At 42.1% G+C, this 25,353-nt stretch overlaps 1 protein-coding gene across 2 annotated transcripts in view; it reads left to right on the forward strand.

Moving 5' to 3' along the window:
• KLHL30 (kelch like family member 30) overlaps positions 1-19,443 on the forward strand; it is a 30,029-nt gene extending 10,586 nt beyond the window's left edge. For both annotated transcript variants that reach the window (XM_066598294.1, XM_066598304.1), the window contains 7 exons: positions 6,877-7,701; positions 9,050-9,218; positions 11,996-12,082; positions 12,588-12,743; positions 12,864-13,052; positions 17,082-17,227; positions 17,454-19,443. In XM_066598294.1, coding sequence (XP_066454391.1) covers positions 6,928-7,701; positions 9,050-9,218; positions 11,996-12,082; positions 12,588-12,743; positions 12,864-13,052; positions 17,082-17,227; positions 17,454-17,711 — 1,779 coding nt within the window. In that variant the 5' untranslated portion in view covers positions 6,877-6,927 and the 3' untranslated portion in view covers positions 17,712-19,443. The remainder of the gene's footprint in view (positions 1-6,876; positions 7,702-9,049; positions 9,219-11,995; positions 12,083-12,587; positions 12,744-12,863; positions 13,053-17,081; positions 17,228-17,453) is intronic.
• Positions 19,444-25,353: the final 5,910 nt, after the last annotated feature.

A 25,353-nucleotide genomic window follows, 5' to 3' on the forward strand; every position in this document is an offset into this window, starting at 1 on the left:
CTCTAGTTAGCAATCCTCGCTACCATTTGGCATGTATTTATATGTGATCTTTTATTATGTAGGGCATGGGACACTACTATTGCAATGAAGTAGTCTTTCATATATGACACATATATGCGGCACTATTGCATTCTCTCAATGGGTTTGTAGTTAAAAATTGGTATATGTGTAGTGACCAAGCGGGTCCTATAGAACATTCACAGCAACACTTGTCCTGTCTCACCTATTTATGTGCCATCCTTAAAATAGAAGGTCTTGTACGTCTGAGAAACTCTGTTTCTCCCCTTCCTCTACTAAGCCTAAAGCTTAGCCCTGATGTCAGCTGGTGTCCTACTGGCTGATAGTCAGCTTCATTCTCACTGGTGCAAAGTCCAAGGGCGGGAAAGCAACAACACAAGTCCCTATGCAGAGTGGGAGGAGTTGAGAAAGTGCGGGAAAGAGAAGAGGAGATAAAAGGAGGAGTCAGGGAGCAGTTAGAGAGATGCAGCCAGAAGTGAGAGAGGAGAGGTTGTAGTTAGGTCATGTCGGAGAGGAGAAGGTACTCTTGCCAGAGAGAAAACAGTGATATTCCCAGTCTTCACAAGGTTGAGCGAAGATTCATTCCGCTCCCTTGGTGATCTACAGCAGAGAGGAGGAGGATCTTTCAGAGGTCGGTCTTTCACCAAAACAGTGAGTCTGAAAACTACCCAGTGAATTCAAAGCCAGGATTCGTTCAACAACCATGTTACACTGTGCTTCATCTACACTTTAATCAGTTCACTCATTGCTTCAGTTAGAGCAACTAGTGGGGAATTGTCTTTCTGAATCAGTTTCAGTTCAGCATCAGAGAAATAGAAAAGAAAAAGGAGAGAGAGAGTGTTGAAGTCAGTTTCTACACAACTAAATATTGCTGTAGTCTACAATGCATTCAATCTGCATACTGCTATATATCTCTGTACCACCCCCAAGTACTGTATTGTAGATTTTGAACTGTTTTAAACTTCCGCTTAGTAAATCTGCATACTCCCAGATTACTACCACAAGCTACTGGACTTGTCTCATTTATTTTATCGGCATTCCATCCCAAGAGTCCCGGTTGGAGTACTGGCGTCATCAGTGACAAAACAGGCCTTGCAGTAAGTGTACCACGGTACATTCTTTGGGTTGCTGCACAACCCCCGAGCACAGCACCTTTGGCGCCACTGTCTAGAGGGACCATAAAGCCACCTGTGACCACTCTTCTGCAACCCTCATGGTCTCCCTCACTTTGGCGCGCTTTGCTCAGCCGTTGCATATGGAAAACCTAGTGGCAGGTGCAATGTTTCTATGGGCAATGTAAACTTTGGATGTGAACAGGTTTTTGCTCTAAAAATGAAACTAAATGAAACACAGCAAAACACACAATACCGTATTCCAGTGCTGAATAGGAGATATAACATTTTAGAATCTTCTACTCATCATTAACTAAGTAAGTATTGGCAGTTCATAAAACTATACAGACAAAGTGAAGGTAACAATGAGAAGAGGTTGTGCTCCGAGAGATTCGCAGCGCAGGGCTGCATACTGTAAAGGCTCCGGTTTTCTCATTAGTAATTAATCTGGTGTTGCTAAGCAGCACGGACACTGAAAAAGGAAGCACTGTGTGGAGATCATACACCAGATAACCTGAGCATGCATGGGACGGTGGATTTTTTGTTCTTCCAGAAAAAGATGGAGTTTCAAGGGGAAACACCTACTCTAAAACGTGTATTTGTATCATGAGGTTTTAATTGAAATAGCTTTCTTTAGATTTGAGAATCTTGTCAAAAGCTGCAGAGCGGCATGACATTTCTAATTCTTAGACATTACAGGCTCATCTTTATATCCATAACTAAAAGTAAATATAGTTAGTAAAAAAGTAAAATAGTTACCTAGTTAGTAGGCTGACAAAGACCTAAAGACTATCATTTCAACTTCTTAGAATTACTTACCCCTGATATTCAAAGGATAAAAAAAAACAACCTTAAATTGCAAAGATCAACTTGCTATAAAGGCGGGAAAAATTATTCCTGACTCCGTGCTTGTAAGTGGATGGATCCCTGGATCAGTATTATAAAATAATAGCAGTAAATCATTAAAGGGTTGCCAAGTTTTGAATACACTGCAAAAAGCACACCTAATTTTTCAAATGACTTTTCAAATTACATAAAGAATAGCACTACTTATGGTCATTATATGACTTGTATCCTGTACATTCCCCATTTTGCCCTCTGTGGGGTATATATCTGATAAGAACTGGTGGGAGGAGCACCCTGTTATGCTGCCTTCTATACACTGTGCCAGACAACCACAGAATCTGGTCTTTAACTGTCTGTAAAGCACAGAGATATAACATCATCCTGTAGGACAGTGTACAGTGGTACAGAGCAGTGGAGATGTTAATAAATAGCAGCAGATAACTCACCATTGGCTCTACCAGCACGTCCATTTGAGTGTCTCCTACTGTACCTGATCCTCCCGTCTCCTCTCTGTTTTCCTAGATTTTAATGAGCACAATGACTCATCTGCTTCCTTCACTTCTTGTTCTGCGATTTCCAGAACACACTTGACAGCAAGCAGTAGAGAACAAGTTAGGTGGAAGGGGCACCCCTAGTCGCCATCACTTTAGTGAGATTTTTCAGCACAAAAACATCATTTTGGTAAATAAAGTAAATTGCAATTTAGATAGTTATCACATTTGCTTTCCTATAAGCACAAGTTGTTTGAAAAGTTAGTGACCGTTTTAAGTCAAAACCAGGAGTGCGTCCAACAGAAGGAAGAGGTATCTTTCCATTATACTTTTTTCTCTGCTTGTATTCCATTTCTGATTTTGGCTGACATACTGATACAAAATACATCTATGTAAAAGTGGTCTTAGTCAGTTTCATATGAGCATATTTGTAAACCGCAGTAAGTCCATGTTACTGATCATATTATAGCAGTATGTCATAATGGTTTTACATATATATTACAGATCTCTAATACTGATGTGCTAGGGTCTAGGCAGAAAATTCAATTATACAGGACTTCGAAATATGAATGACATGAATGCATGTGTATTTTGAACACTCTCTATAGACTTCAATGAGTGATTTCCAACCACAAAATACATAAAAATAGTTCACTGTGATTTTAGAATCCACAAATATTTTATAGGCCCATATGAACAGCATCAAAGATGAAGACTAGCTTGATATTATGGACATCCCAAAATACAAAAAGTAACACTGATGAAAATACACTTTTCTTATTTACATTTTCCTGCTTTCTTGCTTGCGGAATGACTTCCACTTATAAAAACAAGAAAGGAAATTATGGATTCAACTTCTGGATGTGCTGATAACCCAGTTCCCTCATATATAAGTGAAGGTTTACTAGATCAAACCTATGCTAAAGCAACAGGCACAATTATTATACCAGATTTATTTTCTTCCTCTTTGGCTGATCTAGAATTAGCATTGCCGGAATAGACCCTTGCACTAGTTCCTGGGGAAGCCAATGCCGCAGGCCAGAATTAAAACTGATACCAATGACAAACATAGTGTGATAATGATGTAAGTTAACTGGGGTGTAAACACTGCTACCAGCCCTCCAATTCAGGCTCATCTAAAATCCTGACCCCACCAATTGCACCATGGGCTGTAAGTTCATGCAAAAAGTTATGTGTTTTGTTAATAAAGCCAATTGTTCTCATTTTATGTTTATTATGAACATATATGGTTGTAGGGGCCCCTAGAGAAAGCTCGGAAAGGCCTAGGCTTTGACATGATAAAAGGCCTAATCACATAAGGGGCAAGGGGCAGACAACCCCATGTGAAGCTAATGATAATTATTATAATGATGGTAATCTTAGTAACAAGAGGAAATACTGTAGAAGCATCCTATCTACTCAACCCATTTCCATATGTCCTAAAAGGGTATGTAGATATACCTCGGGTCAGGGTCCCCAGGGGTCGGGGTGCTAATGGCTGCAAGTTCTTTGGTATGGTGTAGGAATAAGGCAGGTGGAAGCTAATGATTCTGATGCACTAGTCTTTGGCACTGTTGGCCATTCATGTTCTAAGGTCTCCAAATTTTTTTTAAAACCTACTTCAGATAGTTGAAAGTATTGTCCCTTTTAAACATAATCTCCCTCTTGACGTACAAATTTTTCACAATATCGACATCATAATTGCATGGCCGCTATTAATGCTTCTTTAGCTTTTGCTGATGGAAGAAAGGCACGACTGAAAAACGTACAACCTTTATCATTGGAAAAAGCCAAAAATTGTGAGGTGTAAGTTCAGGTGAGTAGGGAACTCGAGTAACAAGTTCAAAGTTGTGGTAATGAAGAAACACCTGAATAAGGGTCATCCGATGAGCAGGAGCATTTTCTTGATGAATCGGTGCACCCACCAGAAGGAACCTTTACACATGTTTAGGTCTTCACGTAGGATATGTTGACTTTGCAGGCAATCTCTTCCATAGTCAACTGGCGGTCCTCCATAACCAATTGCTCCATTTGCACAATCATGTTGCTGGTGCGTGGCCGAGGCTCCTTTGGTTCATTCTCACATGACGTTTAGCTTTCTTAGAACTGTTGCACACATAAACGCACATTTTTCATGTCTATGGCATCTTCATCGCTTGTCTCACTTAACTGAAGAATGTAGATCGGTGTCATCCCACACAAGTGAAGAAAATGGACGATTATACGATGTTCTTGGAATGTGAGCGTCACCATTTTAAGTATTGTAACACTTCTAAGTCCAGCGGCTGTCACATGGGTCCTGTGTACTGGACCATGCTGCCATCTGTCTCACTCATCCCCAAAGAATACCGGCGTCTTCTAAAATGTGTCCCACGTATCTATCCACTTCTATTTTCGAGAAGAAAAATTAGGAGACCTTCGAACTTGAATGCATCTTCTCATGGTGATATTGGCTGATTTTTTTTGGAAAACCCACTCTTTTTCTTATTTTGAATGCAGCCTGTTTGTCCAGTGGTATCAGCTTAGTTTACCAAGAGAACAGGCACTTAGTCTGTACAGTTGGATAATGGTTCTCGATCACTTCACGTTTTGAAACTGCTTTCCACTCAAACTACGGGAAATAGATATTTGTCTATAATAACATAATGTTAAAAACAATAAAGCAAATAGTGGACAAAAGTAATATAAACAATGAACTAGAAGGATGTATTGTTGATATGGAACAACGCTAGAAGTAATCCCATGACAAAAGTTCTTATGTGGCCACAACCTAAAATATCTATCAAATGGATTTTCTGGGACCTGGATGTTTTTTTAAACATAATCCATAGAGTATTAGAGACATTGCACATGAAGTTATTAGAGACACAACCTAGTATTAAAAACAAGAGCTTACATGACATAGAAGCAGATGGGATCCCTGGCTGATTCCATCCTAATGGGTCGTGAGAACATTTCTTCTCTCCTTGGGCAACATTATTTGGAATTTGGGGGAAGAAGGGTGATAGTTGCATGAGGTAGCAGTGCTATAGGGCCCCTATTTTCATTTTACATATTCAGTCCCTGTTATATATGAATCTCATTACATCTTCGAGATCTGATGTGTAAATCACAGACACCACCAAATCATATATTATACATTATTTGGGACTTCAGATTGGAATTTGCTAAATAATTTGGAGGTTTAATTAAATGTTTGGTAAATAATTTATGGAGCGATTATTTTTTGATGGCCTAGTAGGGGGGATTCACTTGCAGCAGCTTTGTTGCAGAAATTTCTGCAACTTTCCTACCCATCTGAATGGGTTTATAGAAATTCATGTGTTGGCTGTGGAAGCAACCTATTCAGGCCTGAATTCAGTCGCAGAAATTTCTGCAATAAAGCTACTGTATGTGAATTCAACCTTATTGTACAATTTTCGGCTTTTCTACCTACATCGCTTGGGTAGTTGTTTTGGACTACTATTTCATTTTTTTTAATACAATGGTCAACTGGGAAGAAAGCAAAATACTAAACTAAAGGGGTTTTCCAAGACTAAAATGTTGATGACCTATCCTCAAGGTAGGTCATCACTTTTAGATCAGTAGGGTTTTGCCACGTGGATCTTGGGTGAGTGCCGCGGCCTCTTCTCAGGCCTATGACCTTAGGTTCAATGGTCACATGGCCTCAGTCCAGTGAATGGGATTGAGCTGCTAGTAGCAGTAGTAGAAGGAGTGAGATGGAAGTTTGTGCCAATGAAGGTAAGGAAAAGCTGCAGATCCTCAGCTCTGGTCATCAGCCAGTGGGATTATCTGCCACATTTCTGCAACACCACAAGGCTCTGGAACCTCTACGAGGGAGAGATCTCTCCCTGACCTGACGCTGAGTCCATAGAAACAGACTCTAAAGGGGAGATTGCTTCGGGTTTAGCCTCACGCTATCTATATGCTTTGGGTCTTGTCCTTGGTGAGAGCAACCTATGTTCTATGTTGTTACACTATCAAAGGTTTGAAACAAGCAAAGCAAACTGTGTCTGATGTGGTAGTGGCCTATGACAAGTTCCCTGTACATTCCCTATGTGGGGAATGCTTGTATCTGGGTCTTTGCCGTAACCTATTCATTTCTATACCACCCAGGCCCCGTAGATCCACACAACTCAGGCTGCCCCTTTGTTTTATTCCCCCCTGCCCACCCATCTCCAAACTGTTTTTTTTAATACATTCGTCATTTTCTCCAGGAACTTTCCTGTCACATATACCAAACATAGTGTGTAAGTGTAATGTGAACATATCCTAACCCGTGTGATGTATATGTTTCAAATAAGATTAATAATAATTAATTTTATTACAGTTCTACTGTGTTTGCTTGAGTATTGTTTTTCAAGAATTAAGTCCACCATAATCACATAATATATCTTTTTTTTTTAAAGCTATTGGTCCATGAGTATCCTAGTGTGAAGCCCCCCCCCCCAGAGGACAGCATGGTGAGGAACATTGATGACCTGGAATTCTGTCTCCCCTCCCACTCAGACTCTATTCTAGCAGGTCTGCAATCCCTGAGATTCAATCCACAACTCTCTGATGTTACATTAAGAGTTCAAGGACGGGAGTTTCCTTGTCATCGTGCTGTGCTTGCTCTCTGTAGCCAATATTTCCATGCCATGTTTACTGGGAACTTCCAGGAAAGCATCTCTGCACATGTGGAAATCAAAGAGGTGGATCCTGAGTTCTTGGAGACCTTAATTAATTTTTCTTACACTGGTCGTCTCACCATTAACCAAAGCAATGTTGAAGGACTTATTCGTATCTCCAACCACCTTCATTTCCCTGCAGTGCGCAAAGTTTGTATCCGATATTTACAGCAACAGATGGATGCCACCAACTGCTTAGGAATATGGGAGTTTGGTGAAATCCATGGCTGCCCTGAAGTAACAGCAAAGGCCTGGTCTTTCCTACAAGAGAATTTTGAGGATGTAGCTCAAGAGGAAGAATTTCTGCTTTTGCCTCCTGAACGTTTGCTTCATTACCTAGCGGATCCCATGCTACAAGTAAAAGAAGATCAGAGTCGGGCAAAGGCAATGCTTCTGTGGGTCAGAAAAGATGTGGACAGCAGGGCTCACTACCTTCCAGAGCTGCTTAGCATGGCCAGGCTGTCAAGTTTGACTGATCACTTCCTGCAAGAACTAATGGATGCTGAGCCATTGATCAGTGAATCAGAAACATGCCGATCACTGGTCAGCAGGAACCTTGGGCAGGTATGGTACCAACATAACAGCTCTGCCACGTAGAAACAACAGACCTCTGTCAGTCAAGGTGTAATAGCAGTCCGAGTATCTAATTGTATCTATGACATGCTCAGGATACTTTTCTCTAGCCTGAAGCATTTATCACCTACCTAATGGATCAGTAGATTCCCGTTTGTTTCAGTCGCAACACTGTGTCTAGAAGGAGTGTGAATGGAGCGGCAATTAAGCATGCATCCTACTACAACATTCAATGTCTATGGTACTAACAAAAACAGGTGAATGGAAGGTGTTCCAGCAATCAGACCCTCACCGGTCTAGTATTTATCACCTATCCAATGGATAGGAAATAAATGCTTCAGGCTGAAACAGCCTTTTATAGTTTACTACAGCTACTCAACTACTAGGACTTCAGATGAATCTCATAGACGAAAAACGAAGGCAGGATAAGTGGGCAGTGTCTAATGTAATATTCCCAAAGATACTCCAGAAACAGAAAATGCACCAAGAGCTGTTACTCTCACCTGGTAAAGTTGTGCCAGACGTGAGCACAAGTACATTGCACAAGTAGAATCTTCCCCTAGGCTCAAGTTCAGGCTATTTATTTGTTAAAAACCTATACGTTTCAGCCTTGAAGCAGGGTCTTCCTCAGGTAAAAAGTGATGACTCTGCTTTCGGGTTGAATTATAAAGCCCTTTAACAAATGAACATGTTTTTAGAGCTGGATTCACATCATATGTGTTTTAATTTAGTTTAAAAAAAATAAAATAAATAATTCTAATAGTATGGTGATATTCCCTTTAAGATTTACCAAGTTCACTGAAGTGAACAGATGTCTCAGTCCTGTACACATATTATAGATATGACCTGTCTGACACATTTGCCCTGGGTCGTTTCCTCTCCGAGAAGTTTTACAGAAGTTTTATACCTGCTGTAACCTTTGACACCAGTATCACCTTTCACTAGTGTGTTAACCTGTACAGTGTTATAATAAAGTGTCATCACCCATCAGTGTCAGCATCCTCACCTGAGCAGCCTTTGTACCAAGATTACCTGCCCTAGCCTTGTTACTGCTATGACCCATATCACCTGTCAAAGCTATCAAAAGACACTCAACTAATCTCTCCAGCTATATCTCTTCTCACCCACTGCCAGTTATCACTTACACCTCGGGTCACATTTCTCACACCTGTCACCTTGTCACCTCTTTCAGCTATGACTCTGTTGTTTCTGGTGTTAACATTGGTAATTATAGCTGGATTATTCAGTGGCTGGAAAGGATTATAGACAAGATCAATGAAAACCTTCTTAGTAAACTATCATGAGAGGAGGCCTATTTTCATTCCATTTTTTCCTCCAGGTGACAAAGGGCCGTAATGAGCAAACGTCCGTATCTCTGCAGCAAGTTTTGGTAGTCGTAGGAGGAAAGGTTTTGGAAGATGAGGAGGATGAGGATGAGGATGAAGATGAAGATGATGATGATCCTCCTAGGACAACTCCAAATTTTGCTTATTACAATCCAAAAACAAGTGAGTAAAATCTGATTATCTGATTAATAAAGGCAGACTTTAAGATTCATATATCAGGAGAAAACAGCAAAGCAGATGATGTCAGGGAAGCGACATGAATTCCCAATTCCTTCACCAGTTTCTCAACCAATTGGATTGTTGCTTACATAGCTCAACCCCCCATTTCATTGAAGTCATTGGTTGAAGAATTCCAATGAAATCTCTAACATAGCCATTGTTCCTTAATCCATTGCTGCTCCTACTTATCACTAGTTCAAAACAGTTTTGAGACTGTTCCTAATTACCGTATATGTAGACTCTTGAGTTTTCTTTTGGGGTAGACTCATCCAATCAAAACCATATGTATTATTGTCACCAAGGATACAAGCACAGTACAATACATTACAATCTACATTCACTCCCTCCTTAACTCTAAAGTGCAGCCGCCTATGATGGATCTCAGTGCTGAAGACATGGCCACTAATTTCAAAGATAAAACTGACAAAATCCTGTAAGAATTAATTTTCCAATTTCCAAGTAGCTTTGATCCCCTTCCCTTCCATATGTCCTCTGGTTCATTCTCAACATTTAACTCAATAACATAAGAAGAAGTATCCAGGCTCCTCTGTTCTTTTCACTCTCCTACCTGCATTAGTGACCTTATTTCTCCACACCTCATACAGTCTCTCTGTCCGGCTATCTTTAGTCACTTTACTACAAAATTGAACCTCCCTTATTCTTCTTTCATTTCTTTTTTAAACATAGTTTTTCCCCATTACTTAAAAACTCATCTCTTGAACCGTCCTGTTCCGCTAACTACTGACCTGTCTCCAATCCTGCATTCATCTCCAAACTCCTGGAATCCTTGGTTTACTCTTGCCTAATAAACTATCCCTCTTCAAACTCTCTTCTGGACTTCTTACAATCTTGTTTTCCTATTCTATACTCTACAGAAACTACCCTTGCTAAAGTATCAAACAATCTCCTGATGGCCAAATCTAAGGACAACTCTCTACTGATTCTTCTGGATCACTCGGAAGCATTTGACATTGTAGATTACCAGTTCCTCCTTAGAATGCTTCACTTTATAAGCCTTAGGAACACTACTCTCTTTTGATGTTCTTGCAACCTCTCTAACTGTGTTTATTTCAAATGACACACTTCAGGGTGTCATCTACTGGCTCTGCTTCTTGTCTGTTTCTTTTTCCTGCTGTTGAGGCTCCTCAGAGTTCAGTGCTTGGTCCTTTCCTCTTTTCCTACTTCACAGCCACTACTGGGCAAACTAGAAGCAGATTTGGCTTTCAGTTCCATCTCTACGGCAGTGACAGCCAATCATAAACTTTGCGTGACATCACCAATTCACTACTGCAAGACACTAGAGAATGTTTGTCCGCTGTCTCAAACATCATGTCTTCACTCTATCTGAAACAGAATCTTTCAAAAACTGGCACTCTTGTGTTTCTGTCATCTACTGCCCAACCTAAACCTGATATTTCTATCTTGGTGTGGGGTACTACCAAAGCTCCCAAGCAGCACGCCTACTGTCTTGTGGGTCATATTTGACTCTGATCTTTCCTTTAATCCCTAATTTCAAACTCTTACATGTTCATGCCACCTGCACCTCAAACATTTTCAGAATCTACCCTTTTCTAAGGCCCAATGTCCATGGGCAGATTTGATTTTCAGAATCCGCACAGGGCACCTGCGTGGAAAATCCACAAATTAAGACACCCATAGGGAAACATGGGCATCCGCAAATGAAATAAGGCATGCAGATTTGATTTGCGGACCTTTCGGTCCAGAAAACAAGTCGCAGCATGCTCCATTTCAGTGCGGATTTCGCACAGACGTCTTCTATTGAAGTCAATTGTGCATGTGCAGCAGCGTGCCGGGCGGCGCGTCCGCACATATCAGTAGTGAAGAAAATGAAGACCCGGATGAGTAAGCAGAAGACCTGCAGTGTCCTCGGTCACAGGCAGGGTCGGATTCCGCATGCAGCATCAGATCCGCCCATGGATATGAGGCCTTACTGTGAAAACAGGAAAAACTCTTATTGTTGTCTTTATCCACTTTTGTCTTGACTACTGTAACTCACTACCAATCGGTCTTCCCCTCACTGAACTCTCTCCTCTCTAATATATCTTGAATGTTGCAACCAGGCATCTTTTTGCTCAACTACTACACTGATGCCTCCACTCAGTGCCAGTCACTGTACTGGCTGCCTGTCCGCTATAGAATACAATTTAAACTCACCACTCTTGTTCATAAAGCTGTCCACTTAGTTTTTCAACTCTGTCTACCAACCTAGCTGTGCTCTATGTTCTGCTAATGATTTCAAACCAACATCCTGAATAATCCAACCTCCAACTTCCATCTAAGAGACTTTTTCTGAGCTGCACCTGTTCTCTAGATTGCGATACTCAAATCAAGTTAATCACCAATATCCACAGTTTTAACCATGTCCTAAAAGCACATCTCTTTAGGGAGGTATTTCACATTCCCAAATCTAACTCTTACTCTTTTCTGCTTACCCTTCTACATTCTCCCTCAGAACCCAACCCCTTCATTTAGCACACTCCATGCACCCCTATACACTTCGTATTTATGCATATATAGATATTGGCTAGTGATGTCTCATACAGATTTATGTTTATGTTTACTGCTGTATTTCTATGAAAGATGGCTGGACCATTGTATAGAACAAGCACTTATACCTTTTGTGTTGCCCCTATTTCCAGATGGAATTGAGCAGTGGAATATGTTACATAGATTCTGACATTGTTTTACATTTTTGGCAGAAATGTGGATGTCACTCCCGGATTTCCCAGATTATAATAAATGGGGGTTTTCGATCACTTCACTGAATAATGATGTCTATGTCACTGGTGAGTAAAAACCACTGTCTATAGTTAAAGGGGTTTTCTAGGAGTGAAAAAAATTATATGAGCAGGGAAGGTTTAAAAAAAGGAGGAAAAAAAACATACTCGTCTTTTTAGTGGCCTCCTGGTCCAGCTGAGGATAACGGTTCCTGCCACTTTGATCCTAGAAGATAATCAGGCACTGATGTGCCATTCATTGTCTATGTGACTGCTCAGCCAATCACAGCCTTCCGCAGTCATGTGCCATTCATTACAGAGGCATCACTGAAGCCTGTGATTGGCAAAGTAGTCACGTGCACAATTAATCGCTTGTGACTGCCTTAGCTTCTTCTAGGATCAGAAGATGGGGCTCCTGCAAGTTACTGGGGGCTGCAAAAGATGAGAGTATAGCTTATTTTTCTATATTTCTGCTTTCCTTGCCCATATAATTTATTTTCATTTCCAGAAAACCTGTTTAATAGAATGTACAGTAGAAAAGAGTTAAGTTTCTTTTGAATCGCTCTCCTCCTAGGTGGTTCTCGTGGCTCTCGAGATGATTCTTGGTCCACACGTAATGGATGGCACTTTGTACTGAATGAAGGGATATGGAAACTATTATCACCTATGATTAATCCGCGGACCAATCACGCCAGTGCTTCCCTGAATGGGGAGATATATGTAATTGGAGGTTGGTTATTATAATAAATACATGTTAATAGATATTAATTTCTGGTGGCAGAATTATTCCTAAATACCCATCAAAGTTACTTTGAAGTCTTCGCTTACAGTATGCTTCATCTCTTAATAGGAACATTGCAGGAAGCAGTGGAAGTCGAGTGTTATGACCCCTATAGCGAAACATGGTCGTCAGTAAGCCCTGCACAGAAGTATGTCAGCAATTTTAGTGCTGTTGGATGTGGTGGAAAGCTGTACTTGATTGGATCCTGTGCCATAAAGTATAATGCATTAACGCTTCAATGCTACAATCCATCTACAGGTATCAAGCCTAGACATGTCTTCTCTAGGTGTTCTTCAAGTGTTGTACTATGAGATAGAAATGTAATGCAATCAAAATTGCAAAATAGATTTATTTGTCAAATTTAGAAACTTTCAGCTGTTTGCTAATAAAATAATAAAGCAATAACAATTTAAATAGAACTAATATAACAAGGGGTTTCTCCAACTACAATATAAAATGCTACTTTTAATTGCTACTGCAGTCTAAGTATTGGGCCGGTCTCACACGAGCGGATAGTAATTGCAGATTTCGCAAGCGATTGATCCGCAGTAATCCGTGTTATGCATTGGAGTATGCAGTTCTGCTCACACTAGCAGGTTGGAATTGCGTATTCCGCTCACGGAAAATAAAACGCAGCATGTTCTATTATAACGTGGATATATACATACATATATAGGCTACCAGCCGTGCTTGTGAATAAACAGATAAGAGGTGCCATGTTGTGTGTGGGAGATGCAGTGGGAAGAAGAGGCTCAGGTTTCCAAGGGAGAATGTAGAGGCAGGCTGGATGGACAAGAGTTTAGATTAGGGAATATGGTAGGCATTCCTAAAAACATGTGTATTTAGGGCTTGCTTAAAGCTATGGGTGTTGGAAATTAACCTAATTGTCTGGGGTAGCTCATCCCAGAGAACTCGTGCGCCTCAGGAAAAATCTTGGCGGTTAGAGTGAGAGAGTAGGAGATTAGAGACCAATTTAGTCTAAGGTCATTAGCAAAGTAGAGAGCATGAGTAGGGTGGAAAGACAAAGAGGAGGGAAGAGATAAAGAGCAGTGAAGCACTGTGAAGGGGATAAGAGTGATGAGTTTAAATTTTATTCTATATTTGACGGTCAGCCAGTACAGTACTGGCACAGGTTGGAAGCGGCAGTACAGTAACTGGAACATGGTGGAAGCATCAGTACAGTGACTGGCACAGGATGATAGAGTCAGTACAGTGACTGGCACAGGGTGGAGGTGTCAGTACAGTACTGGCAAAGGATAGACGTGTCAGTTCAGTGACTGGCACAGGGTGGAAGCATTAGTACAGTGACTGGCACAGGATGGAAGCATCAGTACAGTGACTGGCACAGGGTGGAAGCATCAGTACAGTGACTGGCACAGGATGGAAGCATCAGTACAATGACTGGCACAGGGTGGAAGCATGAGTACAGTGACTGGAACATGGTGGAAGCATCAGTACAGTGACTGGTACAGTATGGAAGCGTCAGTACAGTAACTGGCACAGGGTGGAGGTGTTAGTACAGTACTGGCACAGAATAGAAGCGTCAGTACAGTGGCACACAATAGAAGCATCAGTGCAGTGACTGGCACAGGGTTGAAGCATCAGTACAGTGAATGGCACAGGATGGAAGCATCAGTACAGTGACTGGCACAGGGTGGAAGCATCAGTACAGTGACTGGCACAGGGTGGAGGTGTCAGTACAGTGACTGGCACAGGATGGAAGCATCAGTACAGTCACTGGCAAAGGATGGAAGCAACAGTACAGTGACTGGCACAGGGTGGAGGTGTCAGTACAGTGACTGGCACAGGATGGAAGCGTCAGTACAGTAACTGACACAGGGTGGAGGTGTTAGTACAGTACAGGCACAGAATAGAAGTGTCAGTACAGTGGCACACAATAGAAGCATCAGTGCAGTGACTGGCACAGGGTGGAAGCATCAGTACAGTGACTGGCACAGGGTGGAAGCATCAGTACAGTGACTGGCACAGGGTGGAGGTGTCAGTACAGTGACTGGCACAGGATGGAAGCGTCAGTACAGTGACTGGCACAGGATGGAAGCGTCAGTACAGTGACTGGCACAGGATGGAAGTGTCAGTGCAGTGACTGGCACAGGGTGGAAGCATCAGTGCAGTGACTAGCACAGGGTGGAAGCATCAGTGAAGTGACTAGCACAGGGTGGAAGCATCAATACAATCACTGGCACAGGATGGAAGCATCAGTACAGTGACTGGCACAGGATGGAAGCGTCAGTGCAGTCACTGGCAAAGGATGCAAGTAACAGTACAGTGACTGGCACAGGGTGGAGGTGTCAGTAGAGTAACTGACACAGGATTGAAGCATTAGTACAGTGACTGGCACAGGATGGAAGTGTCAGTACGGTGACCGGCACAGAATGGAGGTGTTAGTATAGTGACTGGCACAGGATGGAAACGTCAGTACAGGGACTGGCACAGGATGGAAGCATCAGTGCAGTGACTGGCACAGGGTGGAGGTGTCAGTGCAGTGACTGGCACAGTGTGGAGGCATCAGTGCAGTGATTGGCACAGGGTGGAGGCGTCAGTACAGTGACTGGCCAAGCCACCGCTATGCTTCACTGCAATGAGGGAGTTCTTTTCAGCATATGCTCTATTCTTCCTCCGCCTGACATAACTCTAATCCATAAGCCTGATAAGTTACAGTCTTGTTTCATCTCTCCACAGAACAGAATCACAAAAAAATCTGTGGCTTATTTACATGGTTTTGAACATATTGGGCCGGCTTTTCTTGTCCTCTTCGGTCAGTAGAGGTGTAGGTCTTGGAGATTGGGTATGAAGAACTTCTGAATAATTCTGATGCTGCAGTAGTTATTAAAGGGGACATTTTGTGTTGAATGTGGCGAAATCACTTTTTATATTAGTTATTTTGATCTATTTGAAGGGGCACTAGCCATTTATACAACTTCGGCTTATCTATAAGCTTGTCTCATCATTTCATAATATACTTGCATTAAAAATGTTGTTGCTTTACCACTGTAAATCACTTTTGAAGTGGCTGCCACTAGGGGTCTCCCTTCCAGCTTCTCTGCAATCCACTCTCTGTTGTTAGGGTAGAGAGCTTGCTTAGCAACTAGGACACAGGGACGTTTCCATATCAACAGGAGGAGGGCTATCTTCACAGGTGGCTACCATACACTTACACGCACATGCTAACAGATCTGCAGTCACTGTGGTAAGGACCTCCACAGTCTCTGCCTCTCCTGTTGTTACAGCGTATGGGTATATGTCTGCACACATTACACATACATTATAGTGGGTTTACTAATCATTTGGCCAGAACATCTCTAAATGCCTGATCGTCCTGGGAAAGCTAAGGGGTGGACATTCAGATGCTGCTTACCTGCTGATTGGACCAGAGACTGTGTCATGCAACATGGGGAGGGCAAGAAAGTCAGGACAGTGAACTACTGGCATAATGCTAGGCTTGCTACATGCCCCCTCCCTGATAGTGGATAGCAAACAGCAGAGCAACAAAAACATGGTGGGAAAAACTGAAAATCAGAACTTACAGACATGAAACAGGGTGCTAACAGCAGTAAATCAGATGGTAAGGAGAACCTGGTGTATTTTAGAAGACTTGTTGAAAACTCAGGTATGCTTTAAATTGTTCTTTGATTGGCTTTTCACAAAAAAGCTGAAAGTTTGAAAATTTGGCAATGTGGGTTGAAAATTTTTGATTGCAACTGTGTATATCTCCCAGGCAATCCCTGAAATACTGTTTAATAAAAATATATTTTTACATACATACATTCATACATTTGCAGATTTCTTTCCCCTATGACACAAAGTAAATTATGTCACACATGTACTTTTGTTATCACACCATACGGAGCACCTAAGAGTCCCAGTTGAAATGAGTATACATGCAATGGGGAAGTCAGGTGTGTTTATTATTAAAACAATTGTCTACATGCCATGTAGACCATGTGAGTGTTATGGGGCCCTTCGAGACAGGGCCCAGTCCCCATTGCCAAGAACCTACACAGGATTGCCCTTCCAAAAGAAAAAAATTGTTAGCAAGTGAAAGGAATTTATGGTTACGGAAAGAGGGTGCAGGGAGAAAAAAATACCGGGCCCTTCTGTCCTAGATGGCAAAAACTCTACACTGTAACAAGGGGCCCATTTTGATTTTTGCTATTGGGCCCCTGTGTATTTAGGTTAATGATACACAAAATGTGGTATATTTTAATATTTAATTTTTTTCTGAAATCCAATACTGACTGATTATGCTTACGCATGTGTGGCCTACAGACAGCTGGTGTGTCATTGCATCGCCATTCATCCCGAAGTACCTGTCCTCACCTCGATGCTGTGCCCTGGAAGGAGCTGTGTATCTTATTGCTGATAACACCAAAAAAGTTTATATGTATCTTCCAGAAATTAATTTGTGGAAAAAGGTGAGTGTGGTCATGTAAAGAATGGCTTTGATTTTATCAAAGGAACTTGCTTAAGAGATATATATGGTATTTACCGCGAAATCGTGATTTTGCGCAATTGCGATTTTAACAATCCAGTTCCCATAGACCCCTGCATAAAAAAAGAACGCTGCAAATTTCGCAGTGAAAACAAAACTGTAGTGGGTAGTCACCCTAATAGTGATTGTTATCTTCTGTCTCTCTTTAGGTACAGCTATTACATACTCTTCATGAGAATGGCGGCATGACCTCTCATGGATCTAAGATCTATGTGACTGGGGGTCATTGGCATGGTATGGCACGAGAATATAGCGTGGTGATGGAGTCATACGACAGCAGTTCAGATATTTGGACTCGAGAAGGTGCTTTACCAAGCTGTTGGATGTACCATGGTACAACAGCCATCTTTATGGACACCTCCAGGTGGACAAGTGTGTTCCAAGGACAAACACAGATGGAAGTTTGATTGGATGTTACCCATATTTTTAGCAATACCAACAGAATCATGAAATTGAATCCAGAAAAATGTTTTAAAACTAGCTATAGAGTTCATGATTCAGAAAAAGAACTGTATTCGATAATATCCATTCGCTTACAAATTTGTTTGTTTAGTTACGAGTGTTCAGTCTGGTGGACATTGCCGGGTGAATTCCTATTTTACTGCTTAAAGGTTGATGCCCATTGATATACTGATTTTTAAAAAAAATATTTTTTGACTTTTATAATCTTAGTATAGTATGTAGTATACACTGACTTATACAGTACGTGACAAATATATCTGTAACGGTTTTATTACATCAAGCTTTTAGGCTCTGTATACGTCAGAGTTAGAAGCTCTGGTGCAGATATGGCACCAAATCCCAGATGAAATAGCATAACAAAAGTCAGGCAGACAACCGTTATAGTGAAAAGGGTCGATCAGGCACCATCCATGTCAGACTTGGTGGAGTCCAAAAATAGTATAAAGAATGTGGCAGCATCAATGGTGAATATTAAAACACTAAACCTTTATTTCTCCATGTCTTTAAAGAGACAACTATGTTTCGACCTAGACTAGGTCTTTATCAAGCTTGATAAAGACCAAAAGCAGATCAAACTGTAGCTTTATCTTTAAAGACATGGAGAACTGTCTTGTGGTTATATTCGATTCCAATCTCTCTTTTACCCCCTATATCCAATTTTTGGCCCGAACATGTCAGCTGCAGTTCAAGAAAATCGCAAGAATCCGCCCTTTTCTCACTGTGGACACACTAAAAACGCTCACTGTTGCCCTCATCCACTCTCGGCTCAATTATTGCAACTCGTTGCTGATCGGCCTCCCCTGTGCCAGACTTTCCCCTCTCCAATTGATCCTGAATGCGGCAGCCAGGCTCATCTTCCTGTCCAGTCGCTACTCGGACGCCTCTGCCCTGTGCCAGTCACTGCACTGGCTGCCCGTCAAATACAGAATTCAATTCAAACTCACCACCTTCATCCACAAAGCCCTCCACAGCACCGCCCCGCCCTACATTGCTTCCCTCATCTCAATCCACCACTCAGCCCACGCCCTCCACTAACAAAACCAGACTGAGCGCCCCTTTAATTTGAACTTCTCATTCCCGCCTCCAAGCCTTCTCCAGAACAGCACTAGTCCTCTGGAACGCACTACCAAACTATCCGGGCAATCCCTGACTCACAAAACTTCAGGCGTGCTCTAAAAATGTACCTCTTCAGAGAGGCATACCATCTATATATAAAAAATTGAATGTATGTCTGTCTGCGTGCGTATCTGTCTGTCTGTCTGTCTGTTTGTCCTTTATGCGCTACTACACCATTCATCCGATCGCCATGAAACTTTGGGAAGTTGTTGAGTACACTCCTGGGAAGAATATAGGCATAGTACATTTATGCTACGATAAATGGCGTGCGTGCGAGCATCGTCGACAGTTACGCCCCGCCCACGTAGATTGTTCGATTTCCATCATTGCCACTAATTCTCTCACTTCCCGATGTTTTAGAAACATGAAATTTGGCACGAGCATTGATTATGTCATAACTAGGAAAAGGTAATGGGTCCCAACTCGATTATTCAATTGTAAGCGCCAAAGAATTAGCGTCCAAATTTTACGTACGGAATCTAATTTTCTCGCTTCCCAGTGTCATAGAAACTTGAAATTTGGCACGAGCATTGATTATGTCATAAATAGGAAAAGCTAATGGGTCCCAACTCGATTATTCAATTCTAAGCGCCAAAGAATTAGCGTCCAAATTTTACGTACGGAATGTAATTTTCTCACATAGAAACTTGAAATTTGGCACGGGCATTAAATATGTCATAAATAGAAAACGCTAATGGGTCCCAACTCGATTATTCAATTCCATGCGCCAAAGAATTAGCGTCCAAATTTTACGTACGGAATCTAATTCTCTCACTTCCTGATATATATAAATGAATGTATGTCTGTCTGTCTGTCCTTTATGCATTACTACACCATTCATCCAATTGCCATGAGTCTTTGGGAAGTTGTTGAGTACACTCCTGGGAAGATTACTGGCATAGTACAACTATCCTACGATAGGTGCCGCACGTACGAGCGTCGTCGACAGTTATGCCCCCCAGACAAAGATCGTTTGATTTCCATCTCAAGCACGAAAGCAAAAGGCATTACGAGCAACGGGATGAGTGTTCAACCAGAAAATGATGCATCTGCCGAACGTTTCGCAAGAAAATTGCTGGATATTGAGAATGCTGAGGTAAAATGAAAGCTGTGCTGTGATTGGTTGCTATTTCTTATACTGCTGAGGTAACATGAAAGCTGTGCTGTGATTGGTGGCTACTTCTTATACTACTGAGGTTGCATGAAAGCTGTGCTGCGATTCGTTGTTATATATTATACCACTGAGGTAACATGAAAGCTGTGCTGTGATTGGTTGCTATATATTATACCACTGAGGTAACATGAAAGCTGCGCTGTGATTGGTTGCTATTTTTTATATTGCTGAGGCAGAATAAAAGTTGCGCTGTGATTGGTTGTTATTTCTCTTACTGCTGAGGTAACATGAAAGCTGTGCTGTGATTGGTGGCTACTTCTTATACTACTGAAGTTGCATGAAAGCTGTGCTGCGATTCGTTGTTATATATTATACCGCAGAGGTAACATGAAAGCTGCGCTGTGATTGGTTGCTATTTTTTATATTGCTGAGGCAGAATAAAAGCTGCGCTGTGATTGGTTGTTATCTAGATATATAAAAACGAATGAATGTATGTCTGTCTGTCTTCGCAGCAACGCGCGACGGGTCAGCTAGTATCCCCTAAACCAAACCCCTCTGTACTTTGCCTGATTACATGCTCCCTGTCCTACTGACTGCAATCCCTGCTAGCCGTAATCAACTGACACCTGCAGTCATCCCGATTCCGCCACTATACGGCCCAATTTGACTATTGTCTATGTTTTTAGCATCCCTCGCTCCACCTCACCATACCGTGCACATCTCCAGCCTCTTTACCTTCTGTATCACCCCATTACTTGTAGTATGTAAGCTCGTTGCAGCAGGACTCTCACCCCTATTGTTTCCATCAATTGATTACTTCATGTAACCGTGGTTTTATTTTTATTTCCTATGTCTCGTAAGCGCTGCGGAATATGTTAGCCCTATATAAATAAAGATTATAAATATTATAATGGTTTGGTTTTTTAATCTTCATTATTGATGCTGCCACATTCTTTATACTATTTTTGGACTTCTGAAAGGATCTATGGTTCAAGTTCCCTGAGTGGTGTTGCATTGCATCCACCTTGCCTGAATAAGGATTTGCCTGTGTGTGCTATTGGACTCCATCCTCTTCAAGTCTTGATGGAGTCCGGCTCCTGTAAATCAGACAATAAGATGGATTTTCCTTTTTCCTTTTAATTATAAGGTTTTATTTTGTGCTGCTTTGAATTCTTTTCCCATATATTATGCTTTCTTCAAGTATAAATGGATGGTACATGAAATTGTAAAACATCCTTTTGTGGAAAGTCTGAGAATGGAAGCAATGCTTGGGTTCCTTACGTTAAAAAGGTGTTCTAGTATTAAACACATGTTCTGTTTGTATAGTATATGACCCCTTTTTGAGCTATAAAAATGCTGACCTTTTATCCTGCAAGCATTACAGATGCAGATCAGCCCATGCATGCTGCATCCAAGCACTGTATGTGTCGCGGGGAAGTGGTTCCTAATGCAGGTTTCGGGATACGATGGAGTCATGGAGTTGACAAAATATATGCAACGTTTTATTCAAGAATACTGAAATGATGATTAGACTGATATGAGCATAAGTAGCAACAAGAGTAACGGGCAAAAACCACCATTCTGAGTTTCACTCTATGGTTTCTTAGTGCTGTCAAAACTAACTCTGTTCTGTGTCCATTACTTACTAAAAGCGATAAGTTAAAACAATATGAATGACATTTGCAAGAATTAGACTGGTAACAGTGGACCGCAGACACGGGAAGCAGAATACTGTCCTTTTTGAACAAGGTGCTTACTGCAGTACTATGAACATGCTATACCTAAACACGGCGTCTGTACTTCCTAGCTGCATGGTGGTGTATGCATTGAGTCTCAGTTTGTAACTAGGGAGCACTGTCTCTTTAACTAGATATCACTGCAGCGTTTCCCTATACAACAGGCCTGCTGCGAGTGTGTACTAGAGTGCACACTTATGATCCGGGTTGGAGCCGATCTCACTTACAGTTTGTCGCTGAAGGTTACAAGTGTCTCTGTTCTACTATTCCCTTAAAGGGGTTGTCCCGCGGCAGCAAGTGGGGTTAAGCACTTCTGTATGGCCATATTAATGCACTTTGTAATATACATCATGCATTAAATATGAGCCATACCGAAGTTATACACTTACCCCCTCCGGTTCTGGCGACGACTGAAGCCTTCTTCTCTGGTCACTGCAACAGTCGCGCTGGCGCAAAGAAGACTCCTCTTCTGTAAGCTTCAGGCTCACGAGCTGCGTCCTGGCTCCTCCCCCTTCTCAGCGTCATCGCATAGCTCCGCCCCGTCACATGGTGCCGATCAGCCAATGGGGTGGCTGTAATCGGCAGTGGAACGCAGACAGCAGAAGAACATCCACAGTGCACCATGGGAGAAGACCCGCGGTGCACTGTGGGAGAAGACCAGCGGCAGCCATCTTGGACAGAAGATTTTTTAAAGTAGCTGAACGGGGATTCAGGTAAGGGAATTTTTTTTTTATTAACACATGGCAGCGTTTTTCCTTTACAGGTACTGGGGGACTGGGCAAAAAAAAAATTTTAGCTTTCGGCGCGGGACAACCCCTTTAACTAGTTTCTAATTACAGAAGCAATAGTATGTGGGCCTTGTAAAAGCAGCACCAGAAATTGATCTTCGTTGGCCCCATTGTCTCTTCTGGGTTCTGGTGGGTTCAAGGAGGTTCCCAGGGTCTCTCCTTCCTGTTGCTGTGCTCCCCTCTCACACAGGGATGTGTCCACAATGTCCTTAAGTCCTGGCAGCGTCTTATCTCCATACTTCCTGCCAAGATTTAGTGACTTAGGATCTGTGAAAGGGGCAGGCTCAAAAGTCCCACTCCACTGTCCCCTATGCTTAGGGACTGACACTGGGCTCGCTACATCATAGTGTTAAACCCTTGTGGGTAGCCCTTTGCATATGGAATGATGATTGAGTAGATGGTTTATAACCATGGATGATTTTTTAATTTAGTGGTAATAAGAATATAGATTTTTTGGCATGGGACATTCCCCTTGTTTTCTTCTTATAAATGGTATGCCGCCATAGATGACTGCAGCAAATTTTGGCACTTTTATAAGTAATCAAGAAACTCCGCTGTCAGAAGAAGCAATGATCTCTGTGTAAAGTCATGTGAGTCAGTCCTGAAAATGAGCATGGTTGAAGATAGACTTTTATAACATGTCAGCTCTAAGATACCCGACAATCCTAATGACAATCCCTGATTTGAATGCGACGCCTGCCAATCTCACTGGTTGAATAAAGTAAAGAAAGTAAAATCCAACATCCAGAAAGAAAATTAAAATCATTCAAGTTTTTTTTAAGGCATTTACAGAAAAAAAAAACCTATAATGAGTTTTTTTTTTAAAAATGAAATGGAAGAATTTCTCCTTTCTCCTTTTGATATGTGTTCTATGTTCAACTCTGAATAAAATATGGTTATATGAGATTTCCGAATCATTGTAATCTTTTGTTCTTTACATTTATTTACATTTTACACAGTGCCCCAACTTTTTGGGAATTAGAGTTGTACTTTCTGTATTTCTAGAACATTTATCTAGAATATTTCTAGAATATATATCGGCCGCTGTTTTCACGTCCGGACAATATACAGTACCATCTGAGCTGACTCCTCCTTTCCTCTCCCTTGCCGGCTCTCTGCCTCTCTCCTCCCCTACGGCTGTTTACAATTGGAGGGGGCGGAGCTAAGCTCCTGACCCCCTCCACGCCCCTTGTCCACAGCCAGCAATGGGAGGGGGCGGGATGATGGTGAGCTTAGCCCTTCCCCATCCCGCCCCCTCCTATTGCAAGCAGTCAGAGGGGACTAGAGAAGCAGAGAGCCGGGGACGGAGAAAGAAGGGGGAGACCGCTCAGATGATAGCACATATAGGTCGGTGGCTGATATACACTTATCTGAATAAGCTCTCAGAACGTGGTGATGGCAAAATCCATAGAGGATTTTAAGAGGGAACTAGACATCTTTTTAGAGCGCTAAGATATTACAGGATATAGACATTAAATAACCAGCGGGGTTCTTGATCCGGGTCTTGTAGTCAGGTGGGAACTTTCAAAATGTTGATCCAGAGATTATTCTGGCTGCCATTATGTAGTCGTGAAGGAATTTTTTCCCCCACATGGGCTAAATTGGCTTCTGCCTCATTGGGATTTTCTTTCCTTCCTCTGGATCAACAAGGTGGGGGGGGTGAAAACAGGCTGAATTCGATGGACAATGTCTCCTTTCGGCCTAATATACTATGTTACTATGAGACATGGCTTGATAATAATAATAATCTTTATTTGTATAGCACCAACATATTCTGCAGCCCTTACAAAGACAAGGGGAATACAGAAAGACAAAAGTAAAAGAATTACAGAACCATATAGTAATCAGTAGATGGAAACAATAAGGCTGAGGGTCCTGCGCCAACGAGCTTACATACTGCAAATAATGAGGTGATATAGAGGGTAAAGGGGTTGGAGATGTGCACGGTATAGCGAGCTGAAGAGTGAGGGATGCTATACACATAAACAATGGTCAGATGTTCAGCCGTGTGGCGGCAGAATCGGTAAGGCTGCAGGGGCAGTTGATGGTAGCTAGCAGGGATTGCAGTCAATAGGTCAGGGAGCATGTTATCAGGCAGAGTACAGAGAGGTTTGTTTTAGTGAATGTGGTATGCCTCCCTGAAGAGGTATGTTTTTGGAGCACGCCTGAAATTTCGTGAGTTCTGGATTGCCTGGATAACCTTTGGTAGTGCGTTCCAGAGGACTGGTGCAGCTCTTGAGAAGTCTTGAATTAAAGGGGCACTCAGTCTGGTTTCATTAACAGAATTGAGAGCCCGGGTTGGGTGATGAATTGTTATGGGGAGGCAATGTAGGGTGGCGCTGCGCTGTGAAGGGCTTTATGGATGAACGTCATGAGTTTAAATAAAATTCTGTATTTAACGGGCAGCCAGTGTAGCAACTGGCACAGAGCAGAGGCATCCGAGTAGCAGCTGGATAGGAAGATGAGCTTGGCTGCCGCATTCAGGATGACTTGTAGAGGGTAGAGTCTGGCGAGGGGGAGGCCGATCAGCAACATGTTGCAATAATCAAGGCGGGAGTGGAAGAGGGCAACAGTGAGTGTTTTTAGTGTGTCCACAGTGAGAAAAGAGCGGATTCTTGCGATTTTCTTGAGGTGCAGCTGACATGTTCTGGCCAGCGATTGGATATAGGAGGTGAAGGAGAGATCAGAGTCGAACATGACCCCAAGGCAGCGGGCATGAGATGGAGATGTCAGGATGAGGTTGGTTAGTAGAGGGTGGAAACACCAGTAGGTCAGTTTTAGAGAGGGTTAGTTTTAGGTAGAGAGAGAACATAGTATTAGAGACAGCGGACAG

Source organism: Eleutherodactylus coqui, chromosome 1, assembly GCF_035609145.1.
Source record: "Eleutherodactylus coqui strain aEleCoq1 chromosome 1, aEleCoq1.hap1, whole genome shotgun sequence".
Taxonomy (NCBI): Eukaryota; Metazoa; Chordata; class Amphibia; order Anura; family Eleutherodactylidae; genus Eleutherodactylus; species Eleutherodactylus coqui.